At 46.2% G+C, this 24636-nt stretch overlaps 1 protein-coding gene across 1 annotated transcript; it reads left to right on the forward strand.

Annotated features, from left to right (window-relative positions):
* Positions 1-26: 26 nt before the first annotated feature.
* Positions 27-23584, forward strand: CSAD (cysteine sulfinic acid decarboxylase). Its single transcript, XM_025883487.2, has 15 exons — positions 27-58; positions 13659-13795; positions 14060-14186; positions 14287-14377; positions 14713-14819; positions 15253-15368; positions 15854-15933; positions 16248-16302; positions 20104-20220; positions 20302-20367; positions 20643-20723; positions 21130-21329; positions 21527-21578; positions 21704-21793; positions 22908-23584. Exons 2-15 carry the CDS (start codon positions 13670-13672, stop codon positions 23079-23081), a joined length of 1482 nt encoding a protein of 493 aa, XP_025739272.1. The 5' UTR covers positions 27-58; positions 13659-13669; the 3' UTR covers positions 23082-23584.
* The last annotated feature ends 1052 nt before the right edge of the window (positions 23585-24636 follow it).

The following is a 24636-nucleotide window of genomic DNA, read 5'->3' on the forward strand; positions in this document are numbered from 1 at the left end:
ACAGCAATATCCACTTCCGGGCTCGGAGCCTGGACCGGCGGGAGCAGCCAGAAAGGGGGTGAGGCTGAGGACGCTGGGAGGGGGTGCAGCTGGTGAGTGGGCGGTGCCGGCGCGCGGAAGGACGGGAAGGGGGCGGACCGGCGGTATGACGCGTGCGCCTTGGTAGAGGCGCGCCCCGGCGGCCATCTTTGCTGAGGGCAGGAATGAAGACCCTGAAGTGACGTGCGCTGGCTGCTAGGTTTTGCTAGGTGGGCTGGTTGAGGCTCCTTGAAAAAACGCCATCAGTCTCCCTTCGCGGACGTTCTCCCTGTCTCATTTGAGCTTGCAGCCCCAAGTAGAGCCTGAATAGTTCTTACCCAGCCTTTTCACGTAACTCAGCCGAGGTCCTCTTTATTTGAGTTTTCTATCAGGCCCAGCTCTGTAGATTCTGGGGCCGCCCAGTCAGCTGGGAGAGGAGTTAACTTTCTTTAAACCTTTCTTCCGTGTACACTCAATCCGGGCGCGTCCCCAGGCCGGTCTGGTTAACTTATACCGCTTACTCCTTCATTCCAGATCTTCCAGCGTCTGACGTTGGCCTTCTCGCCTGGAAAAAGCCATAGGACTCCCCTCGGTAGAAGACTAGTTTCATTAGCGATGTAGGGTGGCCCCCGGGTCCAGCGTTAAAAAATGGAAACTTGAACTTTTCTTTAGAATCTCCCAACTTGAGCTATTAGGGAGAGGTCCCGCTAAAGATGGATTATGCCAAGTGTTCTTAATGGAAGGAAATGTCAGTCCGTTTATGTGTCAGCTTCTGCTGTCGGTGCTGTCAGGTTGTGAGTTTAGGGAGGGTTGAGATGCCAAAAGAAATATTTCTGGAAGAGAGGAATTCCCAACTACTCTTTGTACACGGGTTTCATTTCCCTGAGCACTTTATGTTTTGAACCATTGACAGCAAATCTTTGTGCTCTTATATTCATGATAAAATTGAGATAAAAATAGAGAAACGTCATCAGAAATAAGTCTTTAATTAAAAAAAATTAGCCATACTTATTTTGACAAGTCCGCACACACAAGAATAGAAGGCAAAAATGTTAAGTTTCCTTTTTCTACTATCCAGTGCTCCTGAAGATAGTCACTTTTATCAGTTTGGCAAATATACCTCCAGGCTTTTTTCTTTATTCTTTTTTTTTTTTTAAGATTTTATTTATTTATTTGATAGAGGGAGAGACAGCCAGAGAGGGAACACAAGCAGGGGGAGTGGGAGAGGAAGAAGCAGGCTCCGCTCGGAGCAGGGAGCCAGTGTGGGACTCGATCCCAGGACCCTGGGATCATGACCTGAGCCGAAGGCAGACGTTTAACCGACTGAGCCACCCAGGCGCCCCCCTCCTTTTTTCTATATTCATACAATTTTTTTTCATCCAGAGTGTATTTATTGAGCAATTACAGTGCTGGACACTAGTGTTACATTGTAGATTTCTAAGTTCTTTAACATTTTAACAATTGTTACATAATAGTCTAACATATTTGTACTTTGATTTGTCTAGACTCATCCTGATGAACATTTAGGTTAGTTCCATTATTTTTTAAAATAAACAATGCCATAAGGAACATCTTCCTATAGTTAATCTTTTGCATTTGTAGATTTATAGATAGAATATGTGCATTAAAATTTTTTTAAAGATTTTATTTATTTGACAGAGAGACATAGCGAGAGAGGGAACACAAGCAGGGGGAGTGGGAGAGGGAGAAGCAGGCCTCCTGCCGAGCAGGGAACCAGATGTGGGGCTTGATCCCAGGACCTTAGGATCTTGACCTGAGCGGAAGGCAGAAGCCTAACGACTGAGCCACCCAGGTGCCCCTAAAAATTTTTTTTAAAAGATTTTCTTTATTTGAGAGAGCGTACAAGCAGGGGGAGTGGCAGAGGGAGAGGGAGAAGCAGGCTCTCAGCTGAGCAGGGAGCCCAATGTGGGGCTTAATACCAGGACCCTGGGAAATTCACCTGAGTGAAGGCGGACTTTCAATGGACTGAGCCACCCAGGCGCCCTTGTGCATTTTAAATTTTAATCAATTCTGTGAAACTAAATTTCAGTTTGTAACAATTTACTTGCTCACTCAGAACCATGTGTGAATGTCCCCATTTCCTATAACATAGCAATACTGGATACTATGAATTTTTAGTGCAGTTGCCAATTTGATAGATGAAAAATAGTAATTTCATTGTTTAAATTTGCATGTCACCAGTAGTGGAGTTGAGCAACTTCTGTTGCATCTTCTCTAAGTTATATTAACTTTTTATTTGTCATATGCATTTAAAGTACTTTCTCTTAGTTTTTCGTTTATCTTTCAGCCTTTTTGGGGGGCGAATTATGCTTTACAGGAAATTATTTGAAACATTCCTATCAAAAATAGGAATAAGAGGCGCCTGGGTGGCTCAGTCGGTTAAGTGGCTGCCTTCGGCTCAGGTCATGATCCCAGGGTCCTGCGATCGAGCCCTGTGTCCCTGTGTCGGGCTCCCTGCTCGGCGGGGAGCCTGCTTCTCCCTCTCCCACTCCCCCTGCTTGTGTTCCACTCCCTCTGTGTCTCTCTCTGTCAAATGAATAAAATCTTAAAAACAAATAAAAAAAATAGGAATAAGACATGAATGTTTACCATCAAAGCTAACATTGTACTGGAGCTCCTGGCCGTTGAAAAGTCTCACTATTTCCATATGATACATTCATCAAGAAAGAGAATTGACTGACAAAGTACTAAAACTAGTGAGTTCAGCAGTATGGCCAGATGGGAGATTAACAGAGATTGTATACATAAAATATAAGAACCACCAACCATAAAAATGTGATGAAATAAATAATCTCACAATAAGAATATTACACTTCTTGAAATAAATTTGACAGGAAACTGCAAGTCATGTATTAAGAAAATCAGACTATTTTAGTGAAAGACAAAAAGGTCTTGGTTAAATGGGGAGTTTTAGCATGTCCATGAACAGAAAGACTTAATTTTGTAGAGACATGAGTTTTTGCTGTCGATTAGGGTAAGTTCTAATTAAAATGGGACTTCGCATGGAACTTAACCTGATTTTAAAATTTTCATGGAAGAGGGTGCTTGTGTGGCTTAGTGAGTTAAACGTCTGCCTTTGGCTTAGGTCATGATCCCAGGGTGCTGGGATCGAGTCCCTTGGAGTCCCATGGTTGGTCTGGTCAGGTTCCTTGCTCACCAGGGAGTCTCCTCCTTCTGCTCTTCCTCCCCGCGCCTGCTCTCTCTCAAATAAATAAATAAATAATCTTTAAAATTTTACAATAAAATAAAATTTTCACGGAAAAGAACAATTGCAAGGAGAGCAAAAATCACTGTGGAAAACACAGAGTGGGTAAAATAATAAGGGGTGGGGTAAAGCCATGAGTTATCTTTAACCACTTTAATGGTGTCTTTCTTTACACAGAATTTTAAAAGTTTTATGTAGTCAAGTCTGCCTGTGGCTTTTGGGTTTTTGTGACGCTACCTCAAGATTATAAAAATATTTCCTTGTAGTTCCTTTTTTTTTTTTTTTTTTTTAAAGATTTTATTTATTTATTTGACAGAGAGGGAGAGAGGGAACACAAACAGGGGGAGTGTGAGAGGGAGAAGCAGACTCCTGGCTGAGCAGGGAACCCGATATGGTGCTCCATCCCAGGACCTTGGGATCATGACCTAAGCCAAAGGCAGACGCTTAAGGACTGAGCACCCAGGTGCCCCCCTGTCGTTCATTTCGACATTCTTATAGTTGTGTATTTTCTGCTTATGTCTTTATCTTAGCTGCCGTTTATTTTTGTGTACGGTGAGAGGTAGTGAGAAATGCCAGACTTAAAAGTAACCAATAGCGTAGTGGGAGAGGTACTAGCCTAGAATTCAGAAAATCAGAGATCTAGGTTTGTTCTCATATCACCTGTGTAATCTTGGACAAATTAACTCTGGACTGAGAGTCCTCATCTTGAAAACCAGAGTGAATAAATAAATACCTTTCAGGCTAATTTCCAGCACAATGTGAGGATCAGATAAGGTCATAGATGAGAAGGTTTTGAGAAAGAAAAAACCCTTTGCAAGTCTTCTAAGATATCGTTAATACAGATTTTTGGTCTATGCAAATCAAATGTAAGTGGAATGCAGCATTATTTTTCACTACCTGGAAATAGTTGGTCGATTCACCCAGATGTTCATTGAGTGCCTTTGTGCAAGACCTTGGGGGAAGGGAGAGGAGAGTGGGGAGGATGAAAACTAACATTTTTTTGAGTACCTCTTTTGTATTTAGTGCTTTCCTTAAAGATAAGATTTTAACCCCCAGGAATTTACAATCAGAAGGGGGAGAAAACACTGTACACATAAGGAGAAATTGGTGCCTTTATGGATGTGGGTATTGAGTCTGTGGGATTTGTGACCATGTAGATAATACGGAGGTCAGTGTTGTCATTCTCTAACAATAAGCCTGGCCAAAAGTGCTTTAAAGAAGCAACTGCCCTGGGGCGCCTGGGTGGCTTGGTCATTAAGCGTCTGCCTTCGGCTCAGGCCTTGATCCCAGGGTCCTGGGGTCGAGCCCCGCATCAGACTCCCTGCTCTGTGGGAAGCCTGCTTCTCCCTCTCCTGCTCCTCCTGCTTGTGTTCCCTCTCTCCTGTGTCTCTCTCTCTGTCAAATAAATAAAATCTTAAAAAAAAAAAAAAAGCGACTGCCCTGATTTTTTTTTTTTTTTTTGTCTACAGGCAGGCCTCCTCCTGTGTGACCTTCCCTAACTTCTTTGGCACAGTCCTTCCCTCAGGCCCACCCTATCAGTTATTCAAATAGTATTGTAATGATTACTGATGAGTCTTTTCCTGCACCAGCTCTCCATCGCTTAAGTCCTGAATGTTTTCTCTTTGAAGGCTGCCCTGAGCCAACAGAGCAGAATTAACCAGCCCTGCCTTTCCTTGTGAGCATTCCACTCCTTTGTGGCGAGTGTGTCTGCCCACGTCCCTACTGGCCTGCCTGTTAGCTGGAGCGCACAGGGCAGACACCTCCCCCCCCCCCCCGCCCTTCTGGGTAGTCCAGTGCCAGGGATAGATACTGAGTCAGTGTTTGCTGAACTAGCTGAACCCGTACCTCTCTCTGAGAGCCATTTGGGCAGCATAATAGAAAGAGCAGTATATGGCTACCTTTGTCACCAGTGAGACCTTTTTGATGATAGTGGATTGAAGAGCTGGGAAACCACGTGACATACTAGGGCCATTCTTGAGCCTTGGTGATTTGTATATTTTGGAGTTCTTATTGATCCTTAACCTCCTTAATTTTTCTTGTTGATTAAAAATAACCTTTAATTATATGAGTAATATGAAGTTATCATATAAAATTATAAAAGTATAGGTGTATAAATAAGAAAATGAAAATAATTTATAATTTTGACAGCCAGGCATAACCATAAATAATACTTTGAAAGCTTTTTCCATCTTTTTCAGTCTTTTAAAAAATGCATGGGTAGCGACTGCTAATAGGTATGGGGTTTCTCTTTGGGGTGATGAAAATGTTCTGGAATTAAATAGTGTGAACAATGCACAACTTTGTGAGTATCCTAAAAAAAACCCCACTGAATTGTACAATCTAAAAGGGTGAACTTTATGGTATGTGAATCATATCTCAATAAAGCTGTTATTCTTCTAAAAATGCCTGTAAATACATACAGTGTTGTCTTTTTCTGAACTGAGAGAAAGTTGTAGATATCATACTCCTTTTCTGCTAAATGTTTCAGTATGTTTTCTCAGAATAAGAACATTCTCTTACATAACCACAGTGCAATGATCAAATTAAGGAAATTTAACTCTGATAGAATACTAATATTTATGATGGCGTGCATAGTCAGCTTCCACCAGTTGTTCCAATAATGTTCTTCATAGCAGGTTTGTTTTTTTTTTTCCTCATCCAGGAGCTGATTTAAGTTCACACATTCCTTTTGATTGTGATGTCTCTGTTTCTGGAATAGTTCTTCAGTCTTTCTTTGAGTTTTATGACATTTACATTTTTGAAAAGTAACAGGTTAGTTGTTTTGTAGAATGACCCTCAATTTAGATATATCTGTTTCCTCACAATTAAATTTGGGTTATGCATTTTTGGCAGAAATGTGACAGGAGTGATGTTGAGTGCTTCTCAATGCCTCACATTAGGAGGGCCATATGTCAGTCTGTCCCATTATTGGTGATGTTGCCTTGATCATTTGGGTAAGGTGGTATCCCCCAGGTTTCTCCACTATAAAGTTACCATTTTTCCCTTTAAAGTGTTTGTTGTTGTTGTTGTTGTTGTTGTTTTTAGATTTTATTTATTTGACAGAGAGAGAGCTAGAGAGGGAACACAAGCAGGGGGAGTGGGAGAGGGAGAAGCAGGCTTCCCGCTGAGCAGGAAGCCCGATGCGGGACTCGATCCCAGGACCCTGGGATCATGACCCGAGCCGAAGGCAGACGCTTAATGACTAAGCCACCCAGGCGCCCCATAAAGTGTTTTTAAGGAAAAGAATTTTACAACAGAGCCCTAAGGGAAAAAAGTGAAGCTTTATTCAGGTTTTGCTATTGTGCTGATGTTTTTGAATGAGAGAGAGAGAGAAAGATGTAACAATATTTGAAGATTAAATGAAAAGGAAAACAAATCAGTCAAGGATGAGGAGGCAAGAAATCAGTCAGAATCTAAGTTTGAGTAACCAGTAGAAGATGCTGGCATTCATCAAACCAGGGAACCTAAGAAGAAGAGCAGATTTGAGAGGGCTGATATTGAGTTTAATTTTGGACCTACTGAGTATGAAGTGCCCTTGAGTCTTCTAAATTAGAAAGGTGGCTTCATGGACCTGGACTCAAGAGAGAGGTTTGGAATGGAAGAGCTACCAGCAGGTAGCCCTAGGAACAGATCAATTGCCTAGGGAGTGGTGCAGAATACAACATGAAAGAGGCCCTGGGACAGGGCCCCAAGGGACTCTAGCGTTTCAGGGAGGGCCAGAGGAAGGTGAGAATGCAAAGGGAACTAAGAAAGGGCTGGTAGTAATCCAATGGAAGCCAGGGAAATAAAATGTTTCTGGGATAAAGGTGATGTGTGTCCATGGGATTTGGAAGTTCTTAGTGACTTGGTGGGCTGAGGAAAGTGTGAGAGGAGGGAAGGCGAAGATGGAGTGGAGATGACTCTTTTAAGAAGGTTGGTGGTGATGAGGAGGTGGCTAGAGTGGGAACATGTGAGAGGTTTAAACAATTTAAAATGCTGTGAGAAAGAGGTAGTAGGAAGGAGAGTTGAAGAAATGAGAGGGGATAATCAGGAGGAAATCCCTGAGGAAAAGGAGAGTAGTTAGACCAGTGGTTCGGCCAGTGGTTCCAACTCAGTTGTCTACGGGACCAGGCAGGCAATGCAGATGAGTGTGGTGGGCTGGTGTGGACTGAGGTGAAACAGAATACAAAAAAAAATTTTTTTAAAGATTGAATTTATTTGTTAGAGAGAGAGAGAGAACAAGAGCAGGGGCAGCGGCAGGCAGAGGGAAAGGGAGAAGCAGGCTCCCCACCAAGCAGGGAGCCCAATGCGGGGCTCGATCCCAGGACCCTGGGATCATGACCTGAGCCAAAGGCAGATGCTTAACCAACTGAGACTCCCAGGCGCCCCCAGAATGCAAACTTTTAAGGGCTTATGTCCAATGACCTTGTGATGAGAGTTTACATCTTCACCTATTGCCATTAATTTTTCAGTGCCCACCTGTGGGAGGAATATACATCCTCACCCCACTGCCCTGGGGTTTGCCATGGTCAACAGGGTATGAGCAGATGTGCCCTATGCCAGATAGGAGCAGAGGTTTTAAGAGTCATTGCATGGTTTTCTCTGCCTTTTACTCCTTTCCTCCTGCCAGGAGAACATTATGTCCCAGATAGGGGCTGTTCCTTCAGCCTGGGTCTTGGAATAAAGGCGCACGAATCAGAGCTGTAGCCAACCACACCACCAACGAAAACCAGGAAAGAGAGATAAACTTCTGTTGTTGCAAGCCAGTGGGATTTTGAAGCCATTAGTTACCACAGCAAAACTGACTGATGCAGGTGTTCAACCAAAATAAAACCATACTAAGATACCATTTCTTACTCCTCAAACTAAAAAGATTCAGAAATTTGACAGCATACTCTGCTACTGAGTCTAAGAACGCAAGCACTTTGATACGCTGGTACAATCTCTGGATATCAATATTCCATAATATGGATACACTGCATTTTATTTAACCATTCACCAACCAATGGACATTTGGGTTCTATGTTTTGGCTACTGTGAACAGCGCTGCTATGAACATTAATGTACAAGTTTTTGGGTGGGTACATGTTTTCACGTCTCCTGGGTACATACCTGATAGTGGAATTGCTGGGTCATACGGTAGCTCTGTGTTTCAATTTTGAGGAACAGCCAAACTGTTTTCCAAAGTGCCAGTACCATTTTATATTCCCATCAGTAATGTACGAGCGTTCTAATTTCTCCACATCCTTGCCAGACTGCATCGGGCTCCCTGCTTGGCGAGAAGCCTGCTTCTCCTTCTCCCACTCCCCATATTGTGTTCCTATTCTCGCTCTCTATCTGTCAAATAAATAAATAAAATCTTTAAAAAAAAAATAAAAATATTGGAAAGAAAGCATAACGAATGTAAAACTACAATAATAATAAAGGGCAACTCCAATTACAGGCGATTGTTGCTATTTATTAATTTAGGCCTACTGTTGCTACGCCTTCTGTTTTTTGTTTTTGTTTTTTTTACAAGAAGCTGGAAGTTTCAGTATTGACAATTATTTTTAAAGTTTTAAAAGAGGGGTGCCTGGTTGGCTCAGTTGATAGAGCATGTGACTCTTGATCATGAGTTTGAGCCCCACGTTGGCATAAAGATTACTTAAAAACAACAACAACATACTATGCAAACCAAACAAAACCACCTCTGCATGAGAGTTGGCTCACCGGTGACCTTGCTTAGACTGTGAGCTTCATGAGGACAGAGCTATGGCCTTTTCTTCCTCTTTTTTTTTTTTTAATTTTTGTTTTGTTAAGTAAGCACTATGCCCAACATGGGACTTGAACTCACTGACTGAGCCAGCCAGGCACCCCAAGGTCTATGTCTTTTGCTCTCCATTGTATCTCTAGTGGCTACCAAAGTGCTTGGCAAATACTAGATACTGAACAAATATTGAAAGAAGGAAGGGAGGAAGAGAAGGGGGCGACCCAGAGGGCAGATAACAAAAAGTTGAGTGCTGTTATCCTCTGAATATGGTTACTACCTTCATTACAGCCCTTTGGATTCCCTTCACCTCTCTCCTGTGTTGGAGGTGTTCGATTTGGTCTGATTCTCTGTCTTTTGTCTATGACCCAGTTTTGGTTTATTTGTTTTATCTCTGGAAGTCTTTGGATCCTCCACTGTTCTAAGACAATATTATAATCTATCTTCGTATTGGTCATTCAGTGGATCCTTTTAATCTATCCTTCTGTTCTATAAAGCTTTCTTTGATTTCTTTCCCCTTTTTTCCTTCCTTTTTGGAAATTTCTATTACTTGACTATTGGGCCTTTTGGATTGATCTAAAGTTCTTTTCTTTGTCCATCTCTTTATATTTTTATCTTTCTGTGTGATTTTCTTGGCATCGTTTTATTTCTAATTTTTCATTTCAGTTGTCATATTTTTAAAATCCTAGAGCTTCTTCCTGTTCTCTGAGTATTCCTTTTTGAGGGCGACCTATTTTTTAATGAATGCAATATCTTCTGGAAATTTTGAGGCTTTCTTCTCCCTGCATTTCTTTTCTTCCACCAAATGCCTTTTTTTCAGTTTGCCTGTTTTTACCTCTGTGGTTCAGATTAGGGGCTTTCCTGTAGTGTCTGGTAATTTCTGGCTGGCTGGTTGCTCACATTGAAGAGGAAGGCATGAAGGCATATTGGAAGGCCAAAGTGCATGGATAGGCCATATTAACTTGTGGGCACCACTGACCAGGAGATCAGGTGAGGACTGAAATAAGAGCATCAGGAGGTCTTTTCTCCAGGGCTATCGAGGTCAATTTCTCCGGAGAGGAATCCTCTAGTCTGCTGGCCCTGGAGGGTTTACCCCCTGGCCGCTGGTTCTGAATGCTGGTTAGGAGAAAGGAGTTGATTTGATAGTAACTTCCTCCTAATCCTCCTGTATTTGGTGCAGTGCCTCATGCTCACCTGCTGTGCCTCAAGTCTCTAAGTCCTGGCCTCCCTAAGTCCCACCCTACCTGTTTCAGTTGCTCTAGAAAGCAAATCTCTTGCTTCTTTGGAAGCAGGGGGAAAGGAGGGTTGTTGCCTGACTAAATAGGTAGGGGGGGAGAGTGAGGGTCTAATTGTTCCTTATACACACTTCTACAACTCCTTCCTGCCTTCCAAGATGGCTAATGTTTCCAATTCCTGAGGCTTTCTGGGCTTCTGCTCCAAGAACCAGCTTGTTTCCCATTGGCATAGCCTTACAAGGACATACTGGTTTTGGCTTTCTGCCGTGTGCTAAACCAGTTACCACTTCTCATCTGCTTTCTATCTTCTGTGATTATTGACAGCTCTCATCTCTCTTCATTTGCTTTATTCTTCTGAATTTAAAATTCCACTGACGTAATTTTAGTTGGGTTTCAGGAAGGAACAGTGGTCAACACAGGTATTTAATCTGCTGTGTTTAATTGGAATGAGCACAGAGACCATGAATGTATAGCAATAGCAATTTGAATGGTTGAGTGGCTTTTACTAGCAGAATCCAGCAGTCCTGGTGGATTTGGTAAGAGAAAGGTTGGCCAGTTGGATTGGAGTTTCCCCAGGTGGGTTTGGTGGAAGGACCAAAGGGCCAAGGAGTTGAGGATTTTGCACAAAGAGTGGTTGAAACAACAAAACATACAATCTAGGTTGCATAAGCAAAGGAAAGAAAGATATGAGGGAGTTGATGGTTAGAGGAGTTGATGGACTAGAGATCCCATGACGTCGGAAGAAACGTGAATTTCTTAACAAACCCTACTTGGTCCTACCAGCATCTTCTCAGCCTGGGACTGAAGCCCTGTTCCTAACTCCATTCATGTTTCTTTGCTTTATCATTCTATTTTGCCAGTTAACATCATTCTTCTTTAAAAAAAAAAACAAAAAACTCTGGGTGCCTGGGTGGCTCAGTGGGTTAAGCGTCTGCCTTCGGCTCAGGTCATGATCTCAGGGTCCTGGGATCGATCCCCACATTGGTCTCCTTGCTCAACAGAGAGCCTGCTTCTCCCTCTGCCTGCCGCTCCCCCTGCTTGTGCTCTCTCTCTCTCTCTCTCTCTCTGTGTGTCAAATAAATAAAATCTTTTTTAAAAATTAAAATAAATAAAAGGAAAAGAAAAACTCCTGGGTGGTTCGGTTGGTTGAGCATCAACTCTTGGTTTCGGCTCAGGTCATCATCTCATGGGTTGTGGGATTGATCCCTGAGTCAAACCCTGAGTCAGGCTCTGCACTCAGTGGGGAGTCTGCTTGAAGATTCTCTCCTTCTCCCTCTGCCCCTCCCTTGGTACTTATCTTTGCTTCTCCCCCTCAAGCCTCTCCACCCAAATGCCCCCCTGCTGCCACCTGTCAGGGGAGCTAAAGTGACACTGATAAAGGATTGGCTCTTTTATTCTCAGGGTTTGGGCCAGCTCCCCTCTTTCCCCCAAACCCAATCTACTGAGGAAAAGTTTAAGGGTTGGACTGCTAGGGTTCCTTGAACCTGTGTTTTCAACTAGTGTGGGGTCCAGTGGCTGCTGACAGTGGATTAAATCAGAGCAGCCCACTTTGAGGAAGTTTCTTCTTCATATTCCCTTGACCCTCTCGCCTGCTCATTTGGGGGGTTCCTAGGCCTTAGTGTTTTCCCCTCCTCCTGGCCATCTCTCCGAACATTTTCTCCCATGGGGAATGGAGCCCATTACAAGGCTTCAGCAGTACCCTGACTCTCAAATCCACTTTCTGTTCTAGGAGCTCATCAGAGCTTTGGGCCGACCTCCTCATTCCTCTGTCCTTTCCTACCCACACCACCCTTATTCAGATGTGGATCGCTTCTTGCCTGGTTTACGGCAACACCCTGTGAATTCTACATCCTGTGCTGTATACTGGTCTGAGCATCGGTTTCATCACATTATTCCTTGCCACCAAGTCTTTTGTCTTTCAGTGAGTTCCTATTTTCTTTTTCTTTCTTTCTTTCTTTTTTTTTAGATTTTATTTATTTGAGAGAGAGAGAGAGAGAGAGTGCGCGAGCACGAGTGGGAGGGGGAGGGGTAGAAGCACACTCCCCGCTGAGCAGGAAGCCCCACATGGGGCTCCATCCCAGGACCCGGAGATCATGACTTGAGCTGAAGGCAGACGCTTAACTGACTGAGCCACCCAGGCGCCCCAATGAGTTCCTGTTTTCTGCAGGATAAAATCTAGATCCCTGGGCCTGGCTGGGGCTCAGGGCTCCCCATAATCTGATACAACTCTGCCCACCCCGCCTTTGCTCCAGTATCATCCTTGCAGACCTCCCTCCAGCCAGCCAGGTGCCTTCATTGACCTTCCCTCAAGCCATACTTCTTCCCCATGTAGGCTCATGGCATCACCTTACCCCCAAATGTTCTCTTTCTCCCTTTTGCTCATCTCATTTCTCCTGCCTTCTTTTTTTTTTTTTTCCTCCTGCCTTCTTTCAAGATTCAGCTCCAGCCCTGCTGCAGATCTTCCCCAGCCTTCAGCTGCCGTCCTCCATCCATCTCCTCTCTTCCTCAGTAGCATGTGGAGTCAGCATCCAGCCTAGCCCAGGCTGGGACTGCTGCACGTGCATCTGTGCCCTCCCAGCAGACAGGGAGACTTTCTCAGTCCCCGGCACCCTGTCATGAACACAATTGGTGCTCACTTCAGACAACCGTTTTCTGTGTATTGAGCACTCTCAGCCTGCAAGGCCCAGGATCACACTTGTTTAACAAAGTCCTTCCTCAACATAACCCCCTTTCCTTCCTGCTCTAGGAGAGGGCTTTAGAAATCAGGCTGGTTCTTTGGGGGTGAGGGTGCAAAGAGATAAAGCATTTCACCTCCACCTATCTCAGGCTCCCTCCCCTTCTGTCTCCAGGGTCAGGGGCAGCAGCTTCCTGCCAAACATTCTCCACTAAGTCCCCTCTCCAGCCCTCTGCTTCACACTGATTCTTCCTGGCCACTCTCTCAACCCTGATGTTAATGTTTTTGCTTTTCATTGCATTTCCCCCTTCTTCGTGTCAGCTAATGATTATTCAGGGGCTTAACCAGTTGTCCCTATCCCAAATCTCTAAGTTCTCTTCAGGGCAAGGGTCACGAGAGTGAGCTCATGGTCATGTGAGTGCTGCCTGTACCTCACTCCCTGCGCTGTCGTGGTCCTAACACTCTCAAAAGCTAGTCGTGTGCCCTGCCTCCCTCTCACCTGAACAGAGACCTGGGTGGGAAGGTAAGCCTGTCGTCTTTGCCTGGGGCAGGCAGTGACCGCAAGTTTCCACCTGCTCAGCACTCACTGCCTTTTTCTTCCCCACCTGTTGCTACTGACGTTCTCCCTGGGCATTTGCTTGCCCTTGTCTGTACAGCGAAGGCTGGGACTGAGCTGCAGGACAGGGGCTGTGGGCCTGCTCTGCGGTTACGGTTCTTGCTGGTTAGGTCCAGGTGGGATACACTGGGCTGAGTAAGAAGTAACTCCTGCTTTGCTCACAGATTTTATCCTGATGGCTGACTCTAAACCACTCTTCTCCCTTGATGGGGACCCCATGGCTGCAGAAGCCTTGCTCCGGGATGTGTTTGGGATTGTTGTGGATGAGGTCATTCGGAAAGGGACCAGTGCCTCTGAGAAGGTGGGTCCTTTCCCCCTCCTCCTGCCCATCATTCCTGGCTCACAACTTTCCTCCTCCGACAAGGCTTCGGCCCAGAATTCATCACTGTCTCGCTGAATGCATCAGGGATTATATACTGGGTCATACTGTGTATATTTACCCTTGTTCATGAGTTGCTTTGGAAATATTCCTAACTCGTTTTATGTGCAAGCTGAGAGGTGGTTTGGGCAGCCAGTCAATGGGGGGTGTCCACGGGCCCCCAGAACCTCCCGCTTCTCCCGCCAGGTCTGCGAGTGGAAGGAGCCTGAGGAGCTGAAGCAGCTGCTGGACCTGGAGCTGCGCAGCCAGGGCGAGGCGTCGGAGCAGATCCTGGCGCGGTGCCGGGAGGTGATCCGCTATAGTGTGAAGACCTGTGGGTCCTGGGCTGCAGCGGGAGGAGTGTCTGGAGTTGTCCGTTTGTCTGTCCACAGCTGCACTCTGAGCTCCCTGCCCCCCCCCCCCGCCTTCTCCAGGTCACCCGCACTTCTTCAACCAGCTCTTCTCAGGGTTGGATCCCCATGCTCTGGCGGGGCGCATCGTCACTGAGAGCCTCAACACCAGCCAGTGAGTCATCCCGAGGCCCCTTCCCCCCACCTTACAAAGGCTTGGATTTGCTGGAGACATACCCCAGGGGTAGGGAGGGGAATGGTTTTCCACACCCCCCCCCATTTCCTGGCATCTCTGCTGGCAGTCTTTCTCCTTGTACCCTTTGGGCTCCCTTTCTCCCAGCTTTCTCATGCCTCCTGACCCCCAGTTCTTCCTCATTCTTGTTTCCCTGGCTCTTGGTCACCAGGTCTCTCCTCCCTCATTGTCCCCACCTCCTTTCCCTACTCCTCTGAGAGTTGGACCTGGCTAGCCTTCCTTCCTCTTTTCCCTTCTCATCCCCCTTCTCCTGGCAGGTACACTTATGAAATCGCCCCCGTGTTTGTGCTCATGGAAGAAGAGGTGTTGAAGAAACTCCGGGCCCTTGTGGGCTGGAGCTCTGGGGATGGGGTCTTCTGCCCTGGTATGTGAGAAGGAGGGGGGGCTCTCTTTGGCCTTTTTGAGGGTTCCTCTTCCCCCACGATTTTCTTGCTCTATGCTGGCAGGGAGGGGTGATTCCTCTTTGTTTCCTCTCCAGCTGGGCTGGGGCCAAACCTGAAGGAAGCTGCCCAATCCCCTGTATCCTCATGTTTGCCAAACAGTCCATGGGATCGGCACTCCAGTGCCTGCTCTGGGGAGGGGAGGCCCTGTCCTGGGTCAGCCCAGGATATGGAGGGGAGTAGTCTGAGGGATCTGCAAATCCCGGGGCTGTTCGGGGTTATCAGCAGGCCCTTGGAGAGCCCTGGGAGCCTATCACTCATGCTTCTTTGATCAGCTCTCCTGGGTGGAGAGGTCAGGGGGAGCAAGCTCCAGTTTTGACCCACTGCTCCCCCCTCTTGCCACCTTCCCTGCGACAGGTGGCTCCATCTCCAACATGTATGCTGTGAACCTGGCCCGCTATCAGCGCTACCCGGATTGCAAGCAGAGGGGCCTCCGGGCGCTGCCGCCCCTGGCACTCTTCACATCAAAGGAGGTGGGAAGAGGCATAGACCTACCCTGGGCTCCTGATGCTAATGTCCAGCCAGCTGAGTCTGCCTGCCCAGACCCATCTCCAGGGCCAGTCTGCCTCCAAGCAGAAGTGCTTCCTTCCAATCAAGGGGCCGAGTAAACGCTCCCGTTCACCTTGCCTTCTGAGTGGAGGTAGCAGAGGGACAATGAGTGCCACAGACATAGTCCACACCCTTTCTACTCAGAGTGTGGTCTGTGGACCAGTAGCAGCAGTATCACCTGGGAGCTTGTCAGAAATGCAGACTCTCAGGCCCCACCCCAGACACACTGAATATGAGTCTGCATCTGAATCAGACACCCTAGTGATTTGGAGGCACATGAACATTCGAACACTCGAGAAGCCTTGGTCTTCAGAGTCTTATCTGTTGCAGCTCACACATTTACCAGTCTCTCTCTATCCTCCCTGCCCTCTTGCCCCTAGCCTAATCTGCCCTCTGCCTTTCTCCATAGTGTCATTACTCCATCAAGAAGGGAGCTGCTTTTCTGGGACTTGGCACCAACAGTGTCCGAGTAGTCAAGACAGATGAGAGGTAAAGTCCTTCTGTTCACATGGCTCAGGCCCAGCCTAGCATAGCGTGCCCTCCTGCTGCCAGAAGCTCTGGCCTCAGGCCCATGCCCCAAGTGGGCTTTTCTCCCCTCTCTGTTCCTACACAGTTGCCCCTTCTGTCTATCAATGCCTGCTGGAGTCTCTCGCCCGGTCCCCTGATGTCCGCTTACCCCTCTTAGGAAAAGATCAACATTATGGCCTCTGTATAGCTAACCCCACATTACCCTGCTCTCAACAGTTCTGCCTCCTAGCTGAGAAAACCAATTACTTCTTTACCCAATCAGTTTTCTTTTCCAGAGGGAAAATGGTTCCTGAGGATCTGGAGAGGCAGATCAGTCTGGCCGAGGCTGAGGTGAGTGAGTGAGGGGCGCTGAGACAGTGGAGCAGAACCCCCTTGGTCTTTTCTTGGAGGCTTCCCTGGGCTCGCCCCACTCAAGGTGCCGCTCAATCCCTCTTCTTCTTTTTCTTCTTCTTTTTTTTTTTTTTTAAGATTTTATTTATTTATTTGACAGAGAGAGAGACACAGTGAGAGGGAACACAAGCAGGGGGAGTGGGAGAGGGAGAAGCAGGCTTCCCACAGAGCCGGGAGCCTGTTGTGGGGCTCCATCCCAGGACCCTGGGATCATAACCTGAGCCGAAGGCAGACGCTTAACTGACTGAGTCACCCAGGCGCCCCAGAACCTATGGTTATTTAGAATAATATATACTTATTGATATATTGATGTTACCTCTGAGTAGCAATGTGAGCAGCAACTAGAATAGTGGAATACCACTTTTATTGTACAAATAAATACCTTTTTTTTTTGTAATCGCTGTATTGAGATATCGTTCACATGCCATACAATTCACCCACTTAGAGTGTCCAATTCAGTGGTTTTTAACAGAGTTGTGTAACCATCGGTACAATAAATATTAGAACATTTTGGGGTGCCTGGGTGGCTCAGTCATTCAGCATCTGCCTTTGGCTCAGGTCATGGTCCCAGGGTCCTGGGATTGAGCCCCGCATCAGGTTCCCTGCTCTGCGGGAAGCCTGCTTCTCCCTCTCCCACTCCCCCTGCTTGTGTTCCCTCTCTCGCTGTGTCTCTCTCTGTCAAATAAATAAATAAAATCTTAAAAAAATAAAGAACATTTTCATCACCCCAAAAAAGAAACCACACACGCTTTAGCCATCAATCCCCAATTTTCCCCAAACCTCCTACTAGGCAACACTGAGCGAGTTTGTGCCTGGATGGATCTGCCTATTGTAGATTTTACGTATAAATGGACTGACACTATGCATGGTCTTTTGTGATGAACTTCTTTTACTTAGCATACTGTCTTCGAGGTTCATTCTTGTAGAGTCTCTCAGCACTTCATTCCTTTCATTGCTGGATAATATTCCATTGTATTGGATCTACCACATTTCATTTATCTGTTCATCAGTTGATGGACATTTGGGTTTCCACTTTTTAGCAATTCTGAGTAACGCTGCTCTGACCATTTGTGTACAAGTGTGTGTGAACGTATGTTTTTCATTTCTCTTGGTTATATACCTGGGGACAGAATTGCTGACTCATCTGGTAATTCCATCTTTAACTTTTGAGGAGCTGCCAGACTGTTTTTTCAAAGTGTTTGTACCAGTTTCCAGTCCTACCAGCAGTAGATGAGGGTTCCAGTTTCTCCACATTCTCACCAACACTTGTTATTTCTTTTTTTCCTAGTCTGTTTGTTTGTTTCAACTGAAGTATGATTAACATAAAGTGTGAAGTTAGTTTCAGGTGTACAACCTATTGATTTAACAGTTCTGTTTATACAGTGCTCAGTGCTCACCACGATAAGTGTACTCATTATCTGTCACCATGCATTATTACTATATTATTGACTAGACTCCCTATGCTGTGTTTTCATCCCCATGACTTGTTTGTTTTATAACTGAAAGTTTGTACCTCCTAATCCACTCTATTTCACCCATCTCCCCCAACCTCCCCTCTGCAACCACCAGTTTGTTTTTTGTGTTTGAGTCTGTTTCTTTCCTTCTCTGTGCATTTTTTTGTTTTTTAGATTCCACATATAAGTGAAATGATACGGTATTTGTCTTTCTCTGTCTGACTTATTTCACTTAGTATTATACTCTCTAGGTGCATCCATGTTGTTGCAAATGGCAAGACCTCATTCTTTTTGATGGCTGAGTAATACTCCATGGTGTGTGTGCATACGCACGTACATTTGTACACTACATCTTCTTTATTCATCTATCGATGGGCACTTAGGTGGCTTTCATATCTTGGCTATTGTAAATAATGCTGCAATAAACATAAGGGTGCATATATCTTTTCAAATTAGTGTTTTCATTTTCTTCAGGTAAATACTCAATAGTGGAATTACGGATCATACGGTAATTCTGTTTTTAAGTTTTTAAGGAACAGTGTCTGCACCAGTTTACATTCCTACCAACAGGGCACAGGGGCTCCCTTTTCTCCACATTGTTGCCGACACTTGTTTCTTGTCTTTTCGATTCTAGCCATTCTGACAGGTGTGAGGTAATATCTCATTGTGGTTTTGATTTGCATTTCCCTGATGATGAGTCATGTTGAGCATCTTTTCATGTGTTAGCCATCTATGTCTTCCTTGAAAAAATGTCCATTCAGGTCCTCTGTATTTATTTGTTTGTTTATGATTGTTTTAATTTTTATTTTTTTTAAAGATTTTATTTATTTATTTGACAGAGAGACACTCAGCAAGAGAGGAAACAGAAGCAGGGGGAGTGGGAGAGGGAGAAGCAGGCTTCCCGCCGAGCAGGGAGCCGGATGCAGGGCTTGATCCCAGGACCCCGGGATCATGACCTGAGCTGATGGTAGATGCTTAACGACTGAGCCACCCAGGCGCCCCTGTTTGTTTCTGATTTTTAAGTAATCTCTACACCCAGTGTGGGGCTTCTGCTTTTTTCCTTTCCAATCCGAATGCCCCTTATTTTATTTTCTTACCTAATTGTCCTGCTAGAACTTTAGTATAATGTTGAGTAGAAGTAGGGAGAGTGGACATCCTTGTCATGTTCCTGATCTTAGGGGGAAGGCTTTCAGTCTTTCAGCTTTGAGTACGATATTAGCTGTGGGTTTTTTGTAGTTGCTCTTTATTAGGTTGAGAATGTTCCCTTCAACTCTTAGTTTGTTGAGTATTTTCATCAAGAAGGAGTGTTGGATTTTGTCAGATGTTTTTCTCTGTCTATTGAGATGCGTTTTCTCCCCCTTTATTCTGTTGATAAGAGTGTATTACATTGGGGCGCCTGGGTGGCTCAGTTGTTAAGCATCTGCCTTCGGCTCAGGTCATGATCCTGGGGTCTTGGGATTGAGCCCTGCATCTGACTCCCTGCTCGGCGGGAAGCCTGCTTCTCCCTCTCCCACTCCCCCTGCTTGTGTTCCCTCTCTCACTGTCTCTCTTTCTGTCAAATAAATAAAAAAGTCTTTAAAAGAACGAGTGTATTACATTAATTGATCTTTGGATGCTAAACTGGGCTTGTGCTCCTGGGACAAATTATTTTGTCATAACATGATTTTTTTATATGTTGCTGATTTTGGTTTGCTAGTGTTTTGTAGATTTTTATATCTATATTCAAAGAGATATTGTCTGAGGGTTTCTTGTGATGTTTCATCTAGTTTTGGTATCAGGGTAATACTAGCCTCATAGGATGAATTCAGAAGTGTTCCTCTTCTGTTTTTTAGAATATTTGTGAAGAACTGGTATCAGTTCTTTTTTAAATGTATTATAGAATTCATCAGCAAAGCCATATGGGCCTGGGCTTTTCCTTGTGGTTGTTTTTTAAAAATAAAAATTCAAGTTCTTCATGAACTTTTGTACCATTAGAATTTTTTAAATAGCATTTTGATCTTCAAGACACTAAAAGTTTTTTGGAAGTGTGTGAGCTTTGGAAATAGACCAGCAGACAGACCTAGGATTGAATTCCATCTCCGGAGCTTCAGCTTGGGGGTGAGTTTTTTAACACCTCTGAATCTGAGTGTCCTCACCTGCGAACTAAGGGGGAACGGTAGCATGTTGTAAGGTTGAAAGGGCCCAGGCCAGGCATGTGGTAAGAGTTTAGAGATGGCTCAGCCCTAGGCTCCGGGTAGCTTTTTAGATCCCTTCACAGTCTCTTTCTCCTCCTGCGTTTTTGCCACAGGGTGCTGTGCCGTTCCTGGTTAGCGCCACCTCTGGCACTACCGTGCTGGGGGCCTTTGACCCCCTGGAGGCAATTGCTGACGTGTGCCAGCGTCACGGGCTGTGGCTCCATGTGGATGTGAGTGAGCCTTGGGCCTGAGGGTGGGGTGGGGTGGGCTGAGCCAAGGCCAAGGCCCACGTTATTCCTTTTGCTCCACAGGCTGCCTGGGGTGGGAGCGTCCTGTTGTCACAGACACATAGACATCTACTGGATGGGATCCAGAGGTGCATACGGCCACCTACTTCCTGAATCCCACCCTTCAATTCCTTGACCCAGAGAATAGTCCTGGACTAGGGCACTTCCGATGGGAAGGAGGGAAGGAGGTTGGTGGGAGGGGCGCTGGAGAGAGTAGTCTGGGGCTGGGAAGTCAGACATCAGACGCCGGAAGGCCGGGGTGAGACTCAAGCCCCTTCACTGAAGATGTGGTGAAGGAGGGGGGCTCTGGTTGAGGAGCAGCCAGCTGATCCAGCTTTGCTCTGCCCCCCCCCCCCCCCCCCCCCGCCGCCTCGGTGGCCTGGAATCCTCACAAGCTTCTGACAGCAGGCCTGCAGTGCTCAGCTCTTCTTCTCCGGGATACCTCGGTCGGTCGGCCCTGCCCTCTCCTCACTCCACCTCCCACCCTGGATCTCTGTCTTTTTCTCTGGCCCACCTTTGAGAGGGGCCTGGCCTTATTATGTCCTCCTCACCATCCCATCTGAAGCCCAGGAGCCGTGACCAGCCTTATCCGCTGTACTGCCCCCACCCCCTCCCCCACTGTGGCCTGTCTTCAAGCAAAGGAAGAGGTTTCCAGCTTGCAGTTGTAATTGAAGGGATCCTAGGCCGAATCTGGGAAGAACTCTGGGTATTGAGAGAAAACCCAGAGAAAGGGGCCTAGTGGCCCGGGAAAGAATGGGTGGGCTGAGCTAAGAAATCCCCGTGTGCAGCTCTGGAGGAGGCCTTGGGGGCGTCTGACAGTCTTCCCCACACTCCCCCCACCCCAACCAACAGAACCTGCTTAGGCGCTGCCACGGGTCCCAGGCCAGCTACCTCTTCCAGCAAGACAAGTTCTATGACGTGGCTCTGGACACGGGAGATAAGGTGGTGCAATGTGGCCGCCGCGTGGACTGTCTGAAGCTGTGGCTCATGTGGAAGGCACAGGGCGGGCAAGGGCTGGAGCGGCGCGTCGACCAGGCCTTTGCCCTTGCCTGGTAGGAGTGGGGGCGCACCAAGGTCCTCTCCCCTGGGGTTCCATCTGGTCCATCCTGCCCCCACCCACTGCCCTGCTCCTCCCATTTTTCTTGTTCTTGGGGGGGTCTCTGGGCTCATTTTCTGGGTCTCTTCTGCTTCTGTGTCTCTGCTTTTCCTCCTCCATGTGTGATTTCTCTTTCTCTCTCTGTGTTCGCAGGTACCTGGTGGAGGAATTGAAGAAGCGAGAAGGATTTGAGTTGGTCATGGAGGTATGCATCCTCCTGCCCACCCCAGGCTGTCCCACACAGCAAAGCCCTGACCGGGGAAGAGGGGCAGTAAGGGGGGATCATCCCCCTTCCACAGCTCACCCCTTCTCCTCCCTCATTCCTCCCAGCCGGAGTTTGTCAATGTGTGTTTCTGGTTCGTGCCCCCCAGCCTGCGGGGGAAGCAGGAGAGCCCGGACTACAGTGAAAGGCTGGCTAAGGTAGGCTCTGTCTTCTGGTCTCTGGTTATAGCCCAGTTTAGGGAACTGTGATGCTTCTGGTGTGTTTCTGCCCCCTGCTGGCTGTGAGTGGCATGGCAGGTCCCTTTGCTAGTCTTGCTCCTGAGGTGGGGGTGTGAACTGGAAGACAACCCCAACTGGTCCTCATTTCTCTGGGGGTGGGGATAGAAAATAAGGTATGTTTCTGGAAAATGAAAAGAAGACAGAGAGGGATGTTACAGGAGAAGTCACCAGTGTGTAGTACGTGGTCCATGGGAGTTCTGCTGGGAGCTTGGGCCCAGGACAGCCGTATGAAGCCTTATTCCCCGATGCTGGGGGCAGAGTAACTGTATAAGGCCGGTCCAGACATGCCTCCTAGAGGAAAGGAGATACGTCACGTCCCTAAGGATAGATTGGTGCTAGGTGCTGCAGATGATCTGAAAGGACAAGAATGTTCTTGCCCTTCAGGGGTTATTTAGAAAACTAGAGTTGCCTCTCTGAAACCAATATGTTCAAGGCAATCTTGTAAATTATGTGTTAGATTACAGGGTACAGATCACAGATATTCCAGGAATTCAGAGAGGGAAGAAGAAGGTGTTAAGGATGACAAAGGCTAGATGTTAGAGCAGAGCAGTGCTGGGAGCCAGGGAACAGTGAGGATTTGGCAGAAAATGGCCCGTGTGACAACTTGGAGATAGGTAAGACGGGAAATAATGCAGAAGCTGGAGAAGGAGGCGCCTGGGTGGCGCAGTCGTTAGGCGTCTGCCTTCGGCTCAGGTCGTGATCCCAGGGTCCTGGGATTGAGCCCCGCGTCGGGCTCCCTGCTCAGCGGGAAGCCTGCTTCTCCCTCTCCCACTCCCCCTGCTTGTGTTCCCTCTCTCGCTGTGTCTCTCTCTGTCGAATAAATAAATAAAATCTTAAAAAAAAAAAAAAAAAGAAGAAGAAGAAGCTGGAGAAGGCCTAGCAGGCGGAATGTAGTGGGGAAGGTGACCTGGGGCCAGGGTCAGGAGCTGAGCAATGAGTGCTCCCTCAGAAAGGTACCTGAGCGAGAGGGAAGTGTGCCTAGGGGAGCGTGCACTGAGGCTGCAGCCGGAAGTTCTCTCCAACCCTTCCACAGGTGGCCCCAGTACTCAAGGAGCGCATGGTGAAGGAGGGCTCCATGATGATAGGCTACCAGCCCCATGGGACCCGGGGCAACTTTTTCCGCATGGTTGTGGCCAACCCAGCGCTGACCCAGGCTGATATGGACTTCCTTCTCAACGAGCTGGAAAGGCTTGGCCAGGACCTCTGAGCCTCCTCTTCCTCCTCCTTGCTGCTGGCCCTGACACCCCCCACCCCCACTGTCTCTGTGCATTCCCTTCCTGTGTTTTCAAGAACAGAGTGACCTTAACAACCTTTCTATGCCTTCATCCACTAACTCTCTAATTAATTATTTGCTATTAGGAGAATATTTAAATAAACTACAGTATATCCAGATGATGGAATGGTACTCTGCCATTATAATTATGTTTACAAACAAGATTTTTATTGATATGAGAAAAGATGATTTTAATATAATGCTATATTGAAAAAGCTGGATACAAGGCTTTGTATATAGTAATATCTGAGTGGTGTTCATGCATAGGAGAAGACTGATAAAATGAAATATGCCAAATAATAATTTTCCCTGGGATGGGATTATAGGCAATTTAAAATTAATTTTTATACCTTTTGTGCTCTTCCCTTTTATTACATAATTAATATGCATTACTTTTATAATGGGGAAATAATAAAGTTAAACCTTCAACTATATTATTTCCGAATGTTTTGAAGTTTGTTACCTTTTATCAAATAATAGAGAATGTGAAATTTTTTTTTAAAGGGGCGCCTGGGTGGTTCAGTTAAGTGTCTGCCCACAGTGAGAGAGGGAACACAAGCAGGGGGAGTGGGAAAGGGAGAAGCAGACTCCCGGCTGAGCAGGGAGCCCGATGTGGGGCTCGATCCCAGGACCCTGGGATCATGACCTGAGCCGAAGGCAGACGCTTAACGACTGAGCCACCCAGGTGCCCCACTAAGCCTTATTCTTAAAGAGTTCTATATATCTGCAAAATGTCTTAAACTTAGTGAAAAAGACAAATTTAAAAAAATCCTTATTTTCAACTCAAAACAAAGCTAGAAAGCAAAAATAAAACCAAAATCTTCAGGATACCTGGGTGGCTCAGTTGGTTAAATGACTGCCTTCAACTCAGGTCATGATCCTGGAATCTTAGGATTGAGTCCCGCATCGGGCTCCCTGCTCAGTGGGGAGCCTGCTTCTCCCTCTCCTACTCCCCCCGCTTGTGCTCTCTCTCTCTCTGATAAATAAATAAATAAATAAATAAATAGATAAATAAAATCTTTTAAAAAAATCTTCAAAATTCTTAAATCATCTCCATTTGAGAAATATTTTTAAGAGGTCAGAAAGACAAGACCTAGTATCAGTTAATCACCAGGTTTTCTCCAGCTTTATAAGCTAATGCTTCTACTCTTCTATTTTTTTTTTTTTTTTTTAAGTAAGCTCTACACACAGCGTGGGGCTTGAACTCACAACCCTGAGATCAGGAGTCACATGCTTTACTGACTAAGCCAGCCAGGTGTTCCTACTCTCCTATTCTCAAAATTCAACCTTTCAATCTCTGGATACAATATGGCAGTCTCCCTCCTGCTTCCTCTCTTCCATCAGCATTTATGGAGCTCCTAATATGTGTAATTCCTTTCCCTGCCTTCGAAGAGTTTAAGAATTAAGCAGTCATCCCTCATCCGAGGCATATCCCTGCTCCAGGGCCTTGGCACCTGCTGTCCCCTTTTGCCTCAGAGTTCATCTATCT

This window comes from Callorhinus ursinus, unplaced genomic scaffold (assembly GCF_003265705.2).
Source record: "Callorhinus ursinus isolate GAN/ISIS: 27379988/994484 unplaced genomic scaffold, GSC_fseal_2.0 scaffold44, whole genome shotgun sequence".
Classification (NCBI taxonomy): domain Eukaryota; kingdom Metazoa; phylum Chordata; class Mammalia; order Carnivora; family Otariidae; genus Callorhinus; species Callorhinus ursinus.

Bases quoted from the DNA above. Each gene is read 5' to 3' on its own strand.
- CSAD (XM_025883487.2), top strand. From the start codon at position 13,670: ATGGCTGACTCTAAACCACTCTTCTCCCTTGATGGGGACCCCATGGCT. The intron at 13,796-14,059 runs GTGGGTCCTTTC...TTCTCCCGCCAG, and splicing joins GGACCAGTGCCTCTGAGAAG to GTCTGCGAGTGGAAGGAGCC. The intron at 14,187-14,286 runs GTGGGTCCTGGG...CGCCTTCTCCAG, and splicing joins CCGCTATAGTGTGAAGACCT to GTCACCCGCACTTCTTCAAC.